Source organism: Erithacus rubecula, assembly GCF_903797595.1.
Source record: "Erithacus rubecula genome assembly, chromosome: 2".
In the NCBI taxonomy this organism is placed as follows: Eukaryota; Metazoa; Chordata; class Aves; order Passeriformes; family Muscicapidae; genus Erithacus; species Erithacus rubecula.
This window is the reverse complement of record NC_136685.1, coordinates 42,532,143-42,549,862: the sequence shown is the minus strand read 5'-3', so window position 1 is coordinate 42,549,862 and position 17,720 is coordinate 42,532,143. Positions and strand designations below refer to the sequence as shown.

Below are 17,720 nucleotides of genomic sequence, written 5' to 3'. Positions count from 1 at the left end.
GAACTGTCATAGATCCAAGTGAGTTATAGCTTTACATGGATGCCTTTTGCCATTGACAATAATAACAGTGTGCTTTTGCTATAACTGAAGAATATGTAAAATACATACAGAATTACTTTCAGAAGATTTGTTTTCTTTTGTTGGTAGGGTGTTGTTGGTTTGGATAATATTACATTGCGCGACTGAAAGCAGCATTTTGTTAATCTTTGTTCCTGAAAAATTAGAATCTTTTAACATCTCAGATTCTAAGAGTTAAAATTATTAATACTAAGTGTAAAAATGCTTTTAGGTCTTTAAAGAAGAAATGGATGCTCTTCAAAATACGATGGACTTCCCTGTAGCAATTTGAGTTGGCATTCTTCATGTTACAAACTCTATCATCATTCAAGATTTATTTAAGCTACTGCTGAAAATGCAGGTCCTATTCTGAGTTACTGACTGCATACACTATTAATGGTTGTGAGCTACATGGCAAGATGTGTGCCAGGTTAGAGGAAAATACTTGGATAATTTGTGTGATAATAAAAAACCCACACGAAAACTGAATGCAAAAAATAGTTAGTTATCTTTGTGCATGTCTAAGGTTTCTCTCTCCTCATTCCCATTGCATTTTATCTCAGCAAATGTTTAATATCAGTGCTGTTTTCCTTTGTCAGAACCTGCCAGTTCATTTTTATTTGTTTCTGTATCTCTTGGAGGCAGGATCAGATATGTGACTTAAATTTCCTTCCTTATGACTCTTAATTCTGGGACAGTTTTCCTTCTGGCACTTTCACCTTAAGCTTTCTAGTTTTCCCTAGGTGGTGGCCCTTGGAAAATCTTTATTTTCAGATTACTGAAAGAAGATTCCTCTATTTTCACCTCTCCTACTACAATGGTTGCTGGGAGGTTTTTCCAAGGTCGCCCTACACGTATAGGGAATAACAGTTTTCAGGTACTGTAGATACCTGAAGTGGTAGATTTGCTTCTTTGAAGCAAATTGAGAAAGGATGGCACGGCATCCACTTTTAATTTTTCTTTTCACTCTTACTTCTACTCCAAGAATTTTAGTAAGGTGTTCTCTTTTGGCAGTTCTAGAGTGGCTCTTTTTACGCCTCCTTTAGCAGTGCTGCCTTCTACTTGTTTGCCATGCTGTCAGAATCGTTGGGAGCTGTGCGGAGAAATTAAACTCCTGCTTTGCATTCCAGCACTACTTCCTCTTGCCAGTTTTTTCTTGTGGACTCCAGATATTCCTACAGCCTTAAGTTTCTTAACTTGCCTTCCAGATTCTGGCACCAGGCAGTCTAGGGAAAATTGGGATGGTCGGTACCACCAACACCTTTCCCAAATAACTTCATAGCTTAAGTAAACTAGCTCTCTCTCTTTCTTTTGTTGGTGTTCTGCCTTGAAATTGGGACCCATCTTTTTGTGTTATGTTCAATGCAAATAAAGCAATTGGTGTGAGAGCTGTCTTGTGTTACAGGTGGAGCCTGTGGTCCTTTTGAGTGATAAAAACATGGTTTTGCCTTTCAGTCCCCCCCATTCTGAATTTAGTGCTGTTCCATATACTGGCTAAACTGAAGTTCAGGTCCTTTACACAATGCTTGTTCTGCACTGCTACTCCTTTTAAAAAGGCTCTGTTAAATTGTAACCTGATTTATTTGGAATACTAGTTCAAGGTTTTACCCTATCTGTGTACTTTCAACTGTCTTTGTGGCTTTTCAGCTTCTTTCTTGCCCTTCATGAATGTAGGAGCATTCTTCCAGTCCTTGGGAACCTCCCCTGATCACCATGACTTTTTAAAGATCATGAAGTGACCTGGCAATAATGTTAGGTAGTTTCTTCAGCCCTTGTAGGTGCACATCTGACTTGTTTAAAAGTTCCCTAAACTTACCCTCATTCACCTGCTATTGACCAAGTTTATATATCAAAGATCAAACTAGATTTATGTTTTGTGGCACTAAATCATGTGGAGCATAGAAATGATGAGTTTTGATGTAGCCAGTAGGTGAACAACAGTATCCTAAAATGACAAAGGTGTGCTGGAATGCTGACCACGGCACTTGTCAGTGGATTGATCCTTGAAGATGTAGAGAACAATAGGGACTTCTTATCATCTGAATCTGTGCTTCTGAACAGGCTCTGCAACCAAACCACCATAGGAATTTTATGCTAGGTAGTGTTAGGTATATACAGTTTAAGCACTGTTGGAAACTCTTGGGATTTTGGTGGAATGGACCCCACTGTTAGATTGTATTTGTGTATCATTTGCCTGGTACTGAACAGAAAAACACACAACTACCAACAAAAAAATTGCTTGTGATTATCTGTCTGTAGAACTTGTTGCTTAATGCAGTCTCATTTGATGTGCAGGAAGGCTTCTCATCCATACCCTAGCACATTCCTGGCTTCTCTGTGCATACTGAATGCTTGTTATCCTCTTGATCTTTGCCAAACATATTCACATCTTTAGTAGTTCACACATTTCCAAAATGTATTATTGGTTGTTTTATGAAGTTGAGTGGGTTTTGAGAACTTTGGGTTGTGTGGTGATTTTTTTGAATCTCGCTTATTAGTGATAACTGGTGTGATATTGGAGCTGATTGGATACAAGTGGACCTGGAAATTTGTACTTGCTATTAAGATAAGTTTTTGGATACTATATTTGTCTTTGTGGCATAGTGGGATTTTTTCACTGAACAGCAGCATCTCAAAGTTCCCACAAAGTAATTAACAAAAAAAAAAAACCAAAAAAAAAAAAAAAAAAAAAAAAAAAAGAAAAAGAAGCAATAAGGAAGGTGTGTGCCAGCTCTCATGGGAAGAGCATGAATTTCATTGGAAGTTGGATTAGAAACAGTGATATTTGTATAATATTGTGATAATAAGTAATTTCTAATCTGGTTAGAATACAGGGGATACTTTTATCTGAAATATATGATTATATGATTTTGGCTCCTGACACGCAGTCAAAAGCCTGATGTGAGTTCTACTTCTACCTTTCCTCTCTACTTTTCTCTTTTTCCCCTCATTTTTGGCATGAAATGTATTAAACAGCTAAACCACTGGAAGAATCAGCTGAATTCAGTAGCAAAAATCTATGTTAGCTTGCACTGCCAGCAGTTAGTACTAAAGACTTTTCCAGAGAGGTACCAAACTGTACCAAATCAAATTCTCTTGATGCTACCTACCACTGTGGAAAAGAATGTATATCATGTGCCATGGCTATAGCTGAATAATTTAAATGCAAAGAGGCTTGCTTTATTTTACAAATCACCTGCAAGAATAAACTCTGCTTATTGTGATATAATGAACATGAGTTTACAGTTCACTACATCTTCTCTGAATAATTCCAAATGCAATACAACAATTTTGAAGTACACTTTAATACCAGTCAGATTTCGATTTCTTGTTTGAATTAATTATTTTAATCCCTGTCAGATTCATATTTGTGGTACTAATGTACCAAACATGGCGAGTGCTGAGAAAACATTTATAAAAAGCTTTGCCAAAGAAATCTGCCTATATAGACTACAGTGACTTTACTGTTGCGAATCTTCATGTGTTTATGGAAAAAACCCATACTAGTTGAGCAAGTCTGATTTGTCGATTTTGTTGCTCAAATACCCAAGTTACTTAATAACTCTAATACAAGAGAGAGGAGTACAGCAGTTCTATTGATATGTTGGCAAAGAAGCAAACATGACCGGTCTTTACCATCTGTTTATAATGCTATATAAAGAAGACCTTACTGGTTGCCATGGAAACCAGCATTTCCAAAACCACAAGTGTTTGCTTAAAATCTCAGGCCTTCTAAAGCCTTGCATTTTCTGAAGGAAAAAGGAATTGAAAATATTTAAAGTTTTCCAGTGATTTATATTTCCTAACAGTTGTTTTGCTCTAAAATACTTCCAGTATTTTTGTGCTGTATCATCTTCCAAGACTTGAGAAATCTGAAGCAATGCTGCTGGTAGCTTAATGAGCTTATTTGATGCTTAGCAATCATCCACGAAAAGGTGACAGATACTTGTTGGGTTTTAGGTTGACCTTTGTAAAAGGAGGGTTTTTAGTTCAGATAAACAAGCCCAATTACGTTACTAACGCAGTGGAGTGTAAAATATGGAATTTGGATGGAGATCACACTGAAAAGACTCCTTAACCTAAGTAAAAATCACGATTCATCATTGTCAGAGTTGGTCACTTGAGTCTCACTGAAAAAAAAAAGGCTCTATAGAACCAGAAATCTAGAGAAAAACAGCAAATGGAGATAATACTATTAAGAATTACAGTCTAAGTGTGTATGTGATCCCCACTCTTGGCTTGAAATTGTGGTGGTTTTTTTAAGGTTTGCTTTAATTACTTGGAACTATTGAAGAACCTTCATGTGTAGTATTTAGAAGTATATACATTTGTCATAGAATCTGGGAGTATTTGGGTTTTTTTCCTACTTGAGACTGTATATTCATATTTCTGCCTTGCACTTTGTGCTAATCATCCACTATGTTTTAAAGTGTTTTTCTCCCCATTGGTTTTTGCTGTATATAACCACCTAACTCTACTAGGTAGTGACACTGTAGAGGTGCTGCATTTGGAATAATGCTGTTGGTTGGGTTTCAACCACCTAATTTCTATTTCTGTCTAGAAGAAAGCTTTTTGTTTATGGCATCCTTGGCATGAATTCTGTTTGAGCTACTTAAAGGGAGAGCAATCTTCTGAAGTACAAAATTTGGAACCTCTTTCTCACTACTAGTAAAGTCTTCAGTGTTTTTAGGGAAGAAATATTTGTAATTAATTCATCTGAATAATGCTGAAAATCAGTGAAGTTGTTATCAAGAAATCTTATTCAGTATGGAAGGTTAAAAGAACTTTTTATATCATTCTGTCATGGCAATACATAGCCTAACATTTTTGCCTTTTTGTGTTTCATCCATTTGTAAAACATGCTGTGAGCATTTTCAGTCTGAGATAATGGCCTGGAGTTGACCTATTTCATTGTTACATTTTCCTAGTAAAGTTTATATAATGCAAAATACATCTTTATGACAGGCTCTACAATTATAATATTGCTGAAGTGACACTGGACCTCCAGAGGTGCCTGAATTCATTAGCCTTCTGAAGCTAATCATCTCTCTGTCATTCACTGAACTCTTCCAAAATATTTTATTCATTTCACTTAGCAGATTATTCCTGCATCTGCGAAAGCCTGTTCCCAGAAAAGCAGTCTTGTGCTTGAGTCCACCTGTTGATACTGGTTGGCAGTGGGGTTTTAGACCTCCCACGAAGTTTAAATAAAGCAAATATTGATGGAGAAATCAGACACACAAAATTAAGGCTTCTGTCTAAGTATTTGTGGTTAGAAAAATAAGGGTGCCAGACCTGCAAGTTACTCCCGGTCAAAGTAATTGCACTCAGATACTAACTTCATTTTTTGATGTTAGCTTGCCTGCTATCCACATCACATTCCAAGTCAAGTCCAGGAAAAACAGCAGAGACTGGCAGTTGGTTTAAAAATACATTTTGGTGGTTTGTTTCCTGTGTGGTGCCTTTATTGTCATTCTTAAAGTGGTCCTTTTTGCCCTGCCTCTACCACTCATAGGATCTCATGGGTGGAGGGTAGAATTACTTAAACTAATAATACTAGTAAATAATTTATTTTTACTGAATAATCAATGTTTTTGAGACATACATCTGATTATAGCTGCCTTTTAATTTTACAGTGTGGTTTTTGCAGTGTCCACAGTAGGTATTTTTCAAATCTTAGATGGCCATGCATTCTCAAAACAGCTTTTTTCACACTTAAATGTCACTGTTTCTGTGCATTTGGTTCTTCTCACTAAGCAAATATTTTTCCTCTTTGTCTTCATCTGGTCATAAGTTTTGCAGAAAAATGGAAGTTGTTAAAATGTGGGATTTTTTTGTTATTGGAGTTTTTTGTTTGTTGGTTTTTTGAGCTGTTTTTGTTTGGTTTGGGTTTTTTGTTGATTGGTTTTGTTTCTTTGTTTGTTTATTGTTCGTTTTTCTTTAAGTAACTCCTCCCATTGATTCTAGGGAATATCCTACCCTAAAGGAAATAAGTGCATCAAAACCCCTGAAAATAATGTGCATCTAGATAGCTGATCTTCATGGGGGAATAATTCAAAATCTCTGCCTTTTTTGGGAAATCAAATAAGCCTAGTAGCACTCAATGGTAGACTGATACTAGTGTCTAAATAGGTTTCTACAGACTCAAGGGGAAACTTTGTGGTTTTTTATTTCAAGAATTCAAAGCCTGTATTGATTTCTAGGAGCTACAAGTGCCCAGTTACAATTAACTCCAAGTTACCATGGCCAAGTATCTGTATTTTTTTTTTTTCCTGATCAAAAACTGTAGTTTCTTAAACTTAAGAATAAGGTTTGGGTTTTGTAGGATCTTGCCCATTTGAAGCTCCACAATTTTATTCAACCTTCTGACTTTTATATTTTCCTGGAAGGCTCCATCTTTTGTGATCATTGTTGTATTTTAGAAGCCGTTGGAATTTTCTTCTCAAAAGTAGTGCAATATTTGGGGTAGTTGCTAAAGCCATAAGAAATGAGGGCATGTAGCAGCTCCAGAAAGAGATCAGTCTGTCTTCCAGTCTTGAAGGATGCTGTGTTTTTTCCTTAAGATTCTTGAAAATGTTATGTGCAAGACTGCCTTGTGATAAATTACTTCTGGGAATGATTCAATTGACCCCAAATTGTGTGTGCCTCCTACCTGGGACTACACTTTTCCACACTCCTGGTCCCTGCGAAGATCACATTTAATAAACAATAGAGTGATAAACTTTGGATATATTTTTCACCATTATTTATGAAATATTTCTCCTTGTAAGCAATGAAAATTGAGCAGCTGGACTCACTTGAGTTGGAAAGAACCCTATGAGTTTTCTTCTAGAAGCATTCTGTTCTAGAAACTATGCCCTTGCAGTCATCTCTCAAGACAAAGCAAGATCATCTTCGTTATGTTTCTGTTCAGTTTGTGAAAAATAGATTTAATATTTTAAAGACACACTTTATGTGCATTTCTGGGACTCTTGAACACCTGAATTTTGTACAAGCTATTTTAAATGATCTTTAGTCACTCTCTCTCCAGCCAAGGAAGTGTCTGAGACTTCCTAAATGGGAGAAGAGGTACCCAAATTTGTACAGTCCTTTGCATCCCAAAAAATGCCACAGCTTTTATTTTGAGGCCTGTTTTGTAATGAAGACTTTGGTTGCAATTCATTCCTAAGTACTCTTAAGTCTAAGAGGAGCCCGTTGAATGCATGGGTACAACATGTATTAGTTTTTCACTGACTCTGCCTGTAGATGTGTAGCTATGAAGCCATAAATTTCAAGCAAGTACTTCCTCACTGGACCACAACCATTCTTGTTTTGCATATGACTAAGTTACTGTTTTGACTTACTTTTAACACTCCAAGCATCACACCACATAACGGTTGAAGTTATTAAAAAGTTCCCTTGTGTCATAAGTGAAAGCCACACTTCTAAATTACCTTTTTAATTTTTTTGCCTTTAGATGAAAAGCTAGTGCAGAGACAGGCCCATCTCCTTCACGCTAGAGTTTTGTTTGGTGTTTTGTTTGTGAAGTCTTATGTTTCTTTGTGATTGGCTTCACAAATCTAATGGGGTGAGACCCCTTATTTCTCAGATGTGGGTGGTGCAGGGGGGCTGTTAAACACTCCCTTGTAACATGGTCTAAGTGCATATTCCTGCAAAGTGAACAGGAACATCAATTCCTCCAAGCCTGGCATGACTCATTGCACAAGTCTGCCCTTACTGGATAAACCCTTTAATTACCAGGCAGTTACATAATGGTGATGAGCCCCATCCCATTTTTCACAAGCCTGTTTTTCAGGTAAGGAAATTCCCCAAACTTCAATACTCATTTTCCATATGCAAAGAGATGTTTAGTTGTCCAAATCCAAGAATAAGTTTCTAAAACAAACATTCTAATCTGCAGCATCTAGTGGGCTTTGAGTTGAGATGGCATGTGGGTTGCAGAGCATCCTCTCTTCTATCATTTCCTGTCAGCTGTGTATTTGATTTGAATCCCATTTTTAAATTCTGTTCTCTCCTTGCGAAGTAAGTTAGTCTCCTCTCCGCTTCTGAATCATGCTCAAAGCACATGCCATGACAAGGCTGATTCTCCTCTACAGATGTGTCTGTGGAAGTAGGAATGGGCCAGGGTTTTTAATGTGTTCTGGAGAGATGTGCAGAAGGATAGTTAATAAATACTTGAAACCTGAGTGGCAGGTGAAAACAAGTTGCTATAGATTGCTGTTAGAATATACCAAATGTATAGCTTTGAATGCTGTCAGTATTTAAATATGTTTGAGTGTGATCAAATGGTCAGATAGTGAATCCCATGATTCAGATATGCACATCAATAATACAGTGGTTTAATATCCATTTAAAAAATGAGTATGTCAGAGGGTTTTCTCTTATTTACTTCTGACAAGTCATTAATAAAGCAAATTGGATAAAAGCCCTGAGGCTGGTATTTCTTGCATTTCTAATAAGGAAGCCAAGAACCTTGCCAAGTAGCTCCATGCCTTACTTCTAGTGATAGCTATAGAATTGTCTGTTATAATTAACTTCAAAAAAATGGGTTATGTTATTTTTAAAATGTACCTGCACCTGTAACTACGAGTACATCCTGATAGCCTCTTTATATTGAGCAAAATGGAAGGTACTTTCCTGAGATGTTGCAAACTGAAAACTCTGTTTGTATTGTCACATCTGGGATTGTCAGTTTGAATTGAGGGGTTTCTTTTTCAGAATAGTTTCTAATTTAGCCTAAAACTAGTCTGGGTTTTCAATGACACTATGCTATGCTTATAAATCTTCTTCATCAGTATAATTGATTTTGGTTGTGTTAGAGACTTCCCCAGCTGCTTTTTATTAGAGCTGTGTGAACAGATCGGTTTTTTTTCCCCCTCCTTTTGTTTGACAGATGAAGAGGGAAGGTAGAGGAATGGAATTCCTCTCTGTTTTCCTTCCCCTTGTTAACTACATGGGGCTTGTGTATGGCCTGAAACAAAATGATTGATCTTGTCAGTGGGACACCTTCAGTAGAAGGCATGGAAAGGAAGGGTAAAAGTCACCAGAGGAGATGAGGAGGACAGTGATCTGTCTGCTTCAGCTCCTTCCAGCAGTCCTGTGGCCACCAAACATGCCTAGGTGGGGTGGAGGGGCTCCTGTGGGGTAACTGATGAGAGGGCTGCAAACCCCACAGGTCCTGCTTGCTTGGGTCATGAGCAGAACATTTGGGAAATGCTAATGTTCATCTAAACATTTAACAACCCCTTTTTGTCCCTCCCAAAATGCCTTACCACATCAGTTTTGTTGGGAAATTTGTTCTACATTCTTCATAATTAAATTTGAATTAGCACTAGTACCCATGAGTATGGTCTCTTCTGCTACACCCACGTGCAGAGTCAGTTGACTTTACAGTTGCCTGTGCAGGGGTTTTTTTGCTGCCTTTTAGTACCATGAAATTACCCCTATGTCCAGCTCATCCTTACAGTAACTGTTATAGTTGCCATGTTTCCTCTCTTTGGTTCAAATTCACAGTTTAATGTCATGAAAAAACGTGCTAGGAAGCTGGTTTTGTCTCATGCAAATAATTTTTAAATCTTTGTGGTATTTAAATATGTCAGTACAAATGACGCTTGCAAAGAATAGCGGATCTTTGTTTTAATAATGTGACGGTTATCAGAGGTTAAAAATCCCCTGCAATAGCTGCTTTGTGTGGAGCAATACACAAGGCACTAAGTGAAATGTTTGCTTGATTTGTTCCGCGCAGCAGACGGACCCTGGTAGTGGGAGGTGTAATTTGCAGCGCATTAGCTATTAGCCAGTGTCACTGCCTGCGTGGGTGGTGCGAGTCCCCTGAGCGGGTGCGGTGTCACAGCGCGCATGAGTCGGAGCCAGCGCTTCTCCCCTCTGCTGTGGGATGGATTTTTTTTTTTTTTTTTTTTTTTTTTTTTTTGTGAACACTGTGCTGTATTTAAAATTGTGAATCTGCCAGTTTTCAACTGGGTTACTCTGTCACACGGATGATATCTAGAGTAAATGCCTCTCCCTCCCCCAGATTCTGAATTCCAAAATGGAATTGTAGAGGTTTTTGACTTCCCTACCTTTCTCTGCTATGAAGTCCCCCGAGGATGAAGTATGTATGGCATTTGCAGATACCTAGCCTGTAAACTTAAGAGGAAGCAAAACTGTGCTAATGATTGAGGGGTTTTTTGGGTACCCTATGCATGCATTGTGTTGTTCAGCAGAGGTTTTCCAAAAGAGTGTCAGCTTGATGTATCTTTTTCTGTGTGCACAATTTCACTTGGGTTCCTTTTAGTTCACTTTTTTTCCCTGGAGGCACCTGTCTCCTGCCACATACCCATCAAGACTAATTGCACCATCTGGAAGACTTTGGTGTTGCTGTTACTTGTGCAGGATATCTCTGGGGAGCTTAATTCAGAATGTGAATGTGACCCCTCAAGCCATGTCAAGTAGCTGCAGTAGTTCCTAGTGTCTAAAGGATGAACACCGGAGGCTTTATTTGTTTCAAGTCTAATGTGGTTTGCTTTAGTGTGGATATGTTACATGTCAGTAACACAACATGTTTTGAAAATTGAGTTAAACTTTGACTACTGGTTTGGTAATTCACAGCAAATCCTGTCTAAAATTACATCTGAACCATATGTAATGTAGAGGCTGTATGATTAGGTGTAGCAATGATAGACATATTGCTCCTTATTACTTGATTTTTCTGTTCTGTTCTTCCCCCAACCAGCAGCTGCACTTTTCATTAAGAGTTTCCTTCTAAGAATGTAAGGTATTCATTGCTAGTGGTGTTGCAAACCCCCTGAACAGCCCATAGCACTTGCTTTTGCTATTGCTACAGACTGGGTATTTTCAACATAGGTAATTTTCTTCTCTTCCTCACCTAGTCTGAATCACGTAAAAATGCTTCACTTCTAGTATCTGTCTAGGCAGTGGTGTATCTAAAGTCCAGTGCTCCATGTTCCTGTTATGAACACTTTTTATGTCTACTATTGTAACATCCTACAACTGTAGAGCACTGGGCATGAAAAAGCAAAGTGTTCTGATTGTTCAGGGTATCACTGTAATTTGCTGGTTTTTTTTAAAACCTTATTCATTTCTCACAATATCTCTGTCCTTAGTAATACACTCTGATTTTATCACATACATATGTGGAAAAAAAGCAATTTTTTCCTAAAACCACTTTTCTTTAAAAATGATAGAGTTTTAAATAGTGTTGAGGAAATATATTTTAATTCAGTTGCATCATCTTTATAACTTCTGTGGTTGTGTGTAATGTGGTCAACTGAAGTTCAAGCCAGAGAGGTACTTACACCACCACAAACAATTATGAATTCTGTGTACAGGATGCATACATACTTTGTATTATTCATTATATGTACTTTCTGTCTTTTTCCTGGATAGTTTAATGTTCACTGTGGCTCTGACTTTGGAAATCTATAGAGTTTTAAGTATATCACTACCTTGGCTGCATTCTGTTAACTGTATATCAGAGCATGGTAAGAAACAAGTTATATATTTGTGTGTTTGGTGAGAACAGGAATATGCAGGTTACAAATTCACAGAGTGCTGAAGGCAAGCAGCTGTCCCCCTCCTCCTGAAATCCCCTCACTACACATACCCAGTAAACAAAATAAAGGTGCATGTTGCATAACCACAGTGCTTGTGCCCTTGAGCAGAGATCTGAGCAGTGCAATCTTTCTTGGGTTTGAGTGGCTGGGAAGTACTGGGGGAACGAACTGAAAAAAAAAAATAATTCTGCTTTGGGAAGTTATATAGAATCTCTCCTCTACTGCTTTTTATCTTGTTCTGGTCAGGGTTGCTGTGAGCATGGGGTATCCTGAGCTGCCAGGCTTGCTGGGCATACCTGACTGGTGCAGGGTGGGCCAGCCTGCAGGTGAAATAAATAGGATGTGTGCAGATTATAAAGGCACAGAAGTCATGGCCTCATTTGGCTAGTTAGATCTCACCACAGCTGTAAGTGTTGTGGGTTGTAGTAAAAAGCCATACTAGCCTCCTCTTATCTTAATTGATCATGGCATTTGTTGGGTGTAGCTTTTGGAGCACTTGTAGCTGCACTGAGTGGGAGCTTGGGCATCTCTGGAGGGAGGAATATTAGCCTGGAGTCAGGTGTGTGAGTGTGGATGTGAAGATCAATCCCAAAAGTTGATTTGCACCAACTACCTGGGTGGTCCATCTCATTCTACTTTGAGCATAGTTCAGACCATTTCCTCACCACTGTAAAACAGGATGTAAAGACTCAGGAAGTAATTTTATTTTCCTGTAGCACAGGAACTTTCACAGAGAAAGGTGCTATTTAAATGATTCTTCTTTATATGTATGTGTTAATTAAGCAGTGTACAGAAGGTACACTTGACTGTGAAGTGTATGCATTATGACAAAATTGCTGAATGTAGGAAATAGAAAGCAAGTTTGACAGTGACAGGAGTACAGTTGGAGATACTGCAGTCAAAAAGCAAAGCTAAGCTTACTTTAAAACAAATTAACTTCTGAGATGGTCATTTGGAATTATCTCAACAAATATGATTTTAGGGACAGTTTCCTTCTGACACCAAATTTAAAGTTGTAACATTTGAGACAGTTTTTTGTTTAAACCAGCTCATCTCTACTTCATTTATCTCAAATTATTATTTTACATATTCCATCAGTTTCTGCATTTTCTTTATTTGCCTGCTATAGTCAGACCTATTTTATGTACTCTGCCCTCTGTTCACAACCACTAACCAGTTTCTTGTCAGCAGGTTATAGATTTTGACTGTATCTTTCCTTCTTTGTCTTTCTTCTCATGGAGTAGGAGGCTTCTTCTGGCTTTTTTTTTTAATACATCAGGCAAGAAACTGAAAGCTCTTATGTTCCTATTACAGTAGAGTGCATTGAATTATTCTGAAATACTCCTGTCATGACATGACGTGAAATGCAAGAGACATGATGCTCCTTGAAAATAATCAAGATTTAATTGAATCCTCAATTCTTGCTTTTCTCTGCAATAGTAGGATTTCATTGTGTCAGGTAAAGGATGACAGAAGATCATGATTCATAATTGCAACTTATTTTCCTGCTAACATGCATATTAAAGACATGATGGATGGTTGGCAGCCTGAGGTCTAAGTTTTTTTCCACTTTGGTACAATCAGTGAACATGGATTGTGAAAATATACCTTTCTTTTTTTCTTTTTCCTGTTTTAGGGGGTTTGTGTACGATAGCCGGAACAATTTACAGATGCGAGGTTTGGTCGTACTGCTTATTTCCAAAGCTGCTGGACCCAGCACAGCAGAACTCTCTTTCCAGCATGACATGGTCAGTGGAATTTATTCCAGGTATGTAGTATGACATGCTAAGGTATATTTGATGGTGGTACTAAAGTATCCTAAGTGGCCTGTTCACCTGTAAAGGAAAATCAGTCAGACTTGCTTAGTCACAAAGCTTTGTTCCTCAGGTTTATTATAAGCTTTCCACAGTGAATACCATTTTCTACTCTTTGCATATGGTATCTTAATTGAGGGTTTTGGGCACAACCAAATTGAAAACATTTGGGTCAAGATAGTAGAAAGTTTACATTACGAATTAGACAGAATAAAAATTAAAAAAAACCAATGCTATATATTTTTTTTTTAATAGAGTATTTTCATTTTGATTTTCTCCAATGTTGTTTGGGTACACCTGTTTACTAGAAATTTCAGAGTGAGATGCCAACCTTGTGGGACACCAGTTGGTCTCACTGAGTACAGAAGTTTTTGTATAGCCTGTTTGGAGGGTGTTCTCCTATGCAGCAGCAGTGTAAAATAAAGTTCTTACCTCCCACATGTCACAGCAGATTTACTGAGTCTACCATTATGGTTCTGTGTGCTCTAACTGAGATATTTCAGCTCCACTGAATTCCTAAATACTTTTTAAGCTTTTAAACTAAATTTCAGCAGTAATGAAAATCAGCGGTTACTCTCATTTGTATATTTGATAGTGAACTATTCCATTGAAGTAAGTAATAAAATCTGTTGAGAAATTGTAAAATTTGAATTTTTTTAAAGTCCTTTGAAAAACTGTATGCTGTTTCGTTGAGGAAAGAAAACTGTTGTATGCTTTGTTAATTGTGTTTCTGACCTCTGTAATATGCTAATGAAGATGAACAGGCTTAGTAGCATGTTTGCATACTGATTTGCTTCAAAATGCCGAGGTCATATCATAGAATTGGAAAGACCAAACAAATGAAAATTTTAAAATCTATGTAGTATCTTAAAATATCAGAGAATGAAAATATATATGAATTAGTACAGGAAGAAATAACAATAAGTATGAAAAAGGAAAAGACTGTAAAGCAGGGTTGTTGTGGAGAGCTGTGTTGTCCCTTTAGCTGTTTAATTCCATTCTTATTTTGTTTCATCCATAATGTCCCCTTAGGGTTGTAAAATTTTTATTTTTATATGCAAATGGTGCTGTATGAAACCATAATTCAAGTTAGTTAATTATGGCACAGGAGGTATTTTAGTTTGTTTTGTAAATGATTTTAGAAGTTTACCTTAAGTATGCCTCATAAAAGGAGAGAAAAAGCATTATTTTTTTTTGTAACTGAGCTCTTGAGAGTGTGATGCTTCTGACCATGGAGGTAAAATTTGAGTATTTAAAGCTGCCATTGGGAAGGTGACTAGTGGAAGTATTCATTAAGGAGCAAATAAGACCTTGAATTAATAATGAGCCATTTGGTGTAAATGGACATCATTGGCATGATGCCAGTTCAACCAGCTGAAAATCTAGCCTAATAATCTAAGTTTGAGCAAGTCAATAGCCATTAGAATATCTAGTTCAGAGCTACAAAGGTGTGCCAGAAATGAAGCACTTTTGAATACGCCCACACAGGTTCACTTAAGGTTCATTATTGTCTGCAGAAGTGATGACTGTGGAGTTGTTTATTTCAATGGATTTTCAATGCCACTTTAAGTCCTGCAGCATGGTGTAAATACAAGCAAACATTCCACTGCACTGTTGCATTTTGTGCAATAATGGTCAGTTCTTGCCCTCTACTGAAGTCACTGTGGGCCTTGGCTTTGAAGTTCTTTCTTTATTTCAGGTACTTTTCCAACTGCACTTATTTAAATGTGAGTCTGATTTCTGATTTCCATTTCTCCATTGTGTATAGCTAAGAGAATAGGCTGCTTGTAATGTTGTGATCTTAAAAGATTTTTGAGATATTTTTAATGTGTATTACAAGTAGTGTTTTACCAACTGCCCTCTCCTGAAGATGAACAAAAGGATGTTGTTTTCCATATCTGCATTTTTGTCTGCTGCCTTGGTTACAGTGTAATTATATATGATTTGTGTATATTGGACATTATGTATCAAAGGCAAAGTCTATCCCTCAGTGATATGAAGTGAAGAAATATGCTTAATCCTTTATTGCTTATACGTCTCCAGCTTTGGATAGTATTTTTTGGAAATAGATTCTTACAGATTTTCAGCTCATCTGAAATCTATACATCTCTTATTGTTGCCATGCCATATAATTACTTCATCTTTATATATAATGTTTTGCTGGAAATATTATTTCTGGCACTGTAATGAGCATCTTCGCTGTCTGATACTTACGTGCTGTGAACATTATATTGTGGACTATTAGCTGGGATATGGCTCACTTGATTTTAGGATACTTAGTAGTGATTAATTAATTGCATTTCTGAAGTCTGAGCATGAGCTAAGTTGTTCCAGTACTTGTCAGTGATTGTACCAGCCCAGTTTCTCTTCTTCCAGTGTTTGTGTTGGAACCAGTTCTTGTGCTGTATTTAAATACTTGGTCCTGCAGTAGATAGCCAGATTACATCAGTTCTCTTTAACTGGTACTACACTAAATGTACAGTGTGTAACCAGGAAGGTGTAACACTGTGATTGCCATTTAACTGAGGAAAAAAAAAAACACAAAAAAACCCATGGTGAACATTTTCATCCTGGAATTTGGCATGTTCTGCACAACATCTTCTCACTATTTCATATTCTTAAATCACAATAAAGCAATACAAAAATTAAAATTAAAACAGAAATATACTGAGAGCTGAACTTGGAATAGAAAAAAATTATCCTGTTCTCTTGTTCTCTAGATATGTCAATTCAAGCGACAATTGACCTAAATGTATAAAAATAGATAATTTAGCTTCCTAGCTGGCATCTGTTTTTCACTGGTACACAATGGAACAAAACCGATGCCTGCTACCAGAGAACAATCTTTCCCAGAATAATGAGGATTACAATTTAGGTAGTTACAGGAGCAGGTCTAGTGTAGTTAAATGGTGCTGCCTCTGGCCAGCATTGCCTTCAGCTTTAACACTTCATAATTTGCAAGAGTCGTGATCTGCCTGCATTAATTTGGGGCCGTGGGGGTCATTGTGTGCAAGGGTATCATAGTAACTGCTGGTTGCCTTATGAGCCATGCTGAAGATAAGGGAGGAAGTGTTATAAAAGCCTGCCTGGCATGCTTTGTGCTGTTCAGCCACCTCCCTGTCGTGTTGGCAGCAACCTCACTTTATTCCTATTGGCGGGAAAAGGAACCTGGCTTTATTTCCAGCTCAGCACCAGTGATCCCAAAAGAGGATGAAGAGAAGGAACAGCATGATGAACAGCTCAATTTCAGCTGCTGGACAGATTTCCTAAATTAAAACTTTCTGCTGGTTTCTTAGCATTAAAGGAAATATTTCCTTGGCTACAGAAGATTGCAAATATAGGGATCAATTGTAATGCTCACTATAGAGTATGCAAACAGTATCATGTAAGATTTGATGTCATTGCCTGTACTCAAGCAAAGTATGCATCCCATATTCCCTCGAAACTCCTTACTCTTGTGCTAAAGAGAAAGCAGAACTCACATTTGGGTATAGGCAGAATCAAATTAACAATAATTTATCATGCTAATAGTATCAGAGAGTACCTCAGATGTGACACTGGAGGCTAGAGCTTCATAAAGGCTTTGAGATCCATTTCCTAACTGGTGATTATACTAGAGTCTGACACTGTATTACCTTCTCTCAGAGCAAAACTCACTTGGATAGTGAAATATGCAACTTGCTGTTATTTTACTTTGCTGCTGGAAGTGAGCTTTGTAATTGAAACTCCAGGATCATGTGGTTTCTGAGCACTGACAGCTTTATGCTTCATGGTGGTGCTACATTCTCACAGTTGAAGATACCAAGTCTGGCTTGGGTCCTCTCTTGAAGTACCCAAAGGGGTATCTTTTTCTGCTCATGTCTGGCACTGCCAGACACTACTGCCTGGGGACTGAGGGATCTCCTTGACTTTATACTGGGCAATGAATGCCTGACATAGCCTCTGTATTGCAGCTTAAAATGCAAATGACACCAAAGAGCAAGCTTGGGCCTTTTCTTCAGCCCTCACTATCCTTGGTTCTAACACAGCAAGCTATTTTCTTCTCTCTGTTTTGCCTTCCCCCCCACCCCCCCATTAGTGCTGATTTTAAAAATACCCTCTAGTATTGACATCCATTGAGTCAGCTCTACTGATTTCCTTGGATGCTTGTCAGAGGTTTAAAACAATCCTTTTTTCAGTCAAATCTGTCTGTGCATTCACACTGGTGGATCCTATGGTCATTGACAAGCCAAGACCTTTTAATCAATATGGAATATTGAAATAGGAATATAGAAAG

General features: G+C 37.6%; 1 protein-coding gene across 2 annotated transcripts in view; it reads left to right on the top strand.

The window, feature by feature from the left end:
- Positions 1–17,720, top strand: part of PDSS2 (decaprenyl diphosphate synthase subunit 2) — a 110,876-nt gene that overhangs the window by 32,810 nt on the left and 60,346 nt on the right. Inside the window, exon 2 of one of the 2 annotated variants that reach the window (XM_079298762.1) lies at positions 13,267–13,398. The exons of the other annotated variant lie outside the window; for it this stretch is intronic. Coding sequence (XP_079154888.1) covers positions 13,267–13,398 — 132 coding nt within the window. The remainder of the gene's footprint in view (positions 1–13,266; positions 13,399–17,720) is intronic. 2 annotated transcript variants of the gene reach the window in all.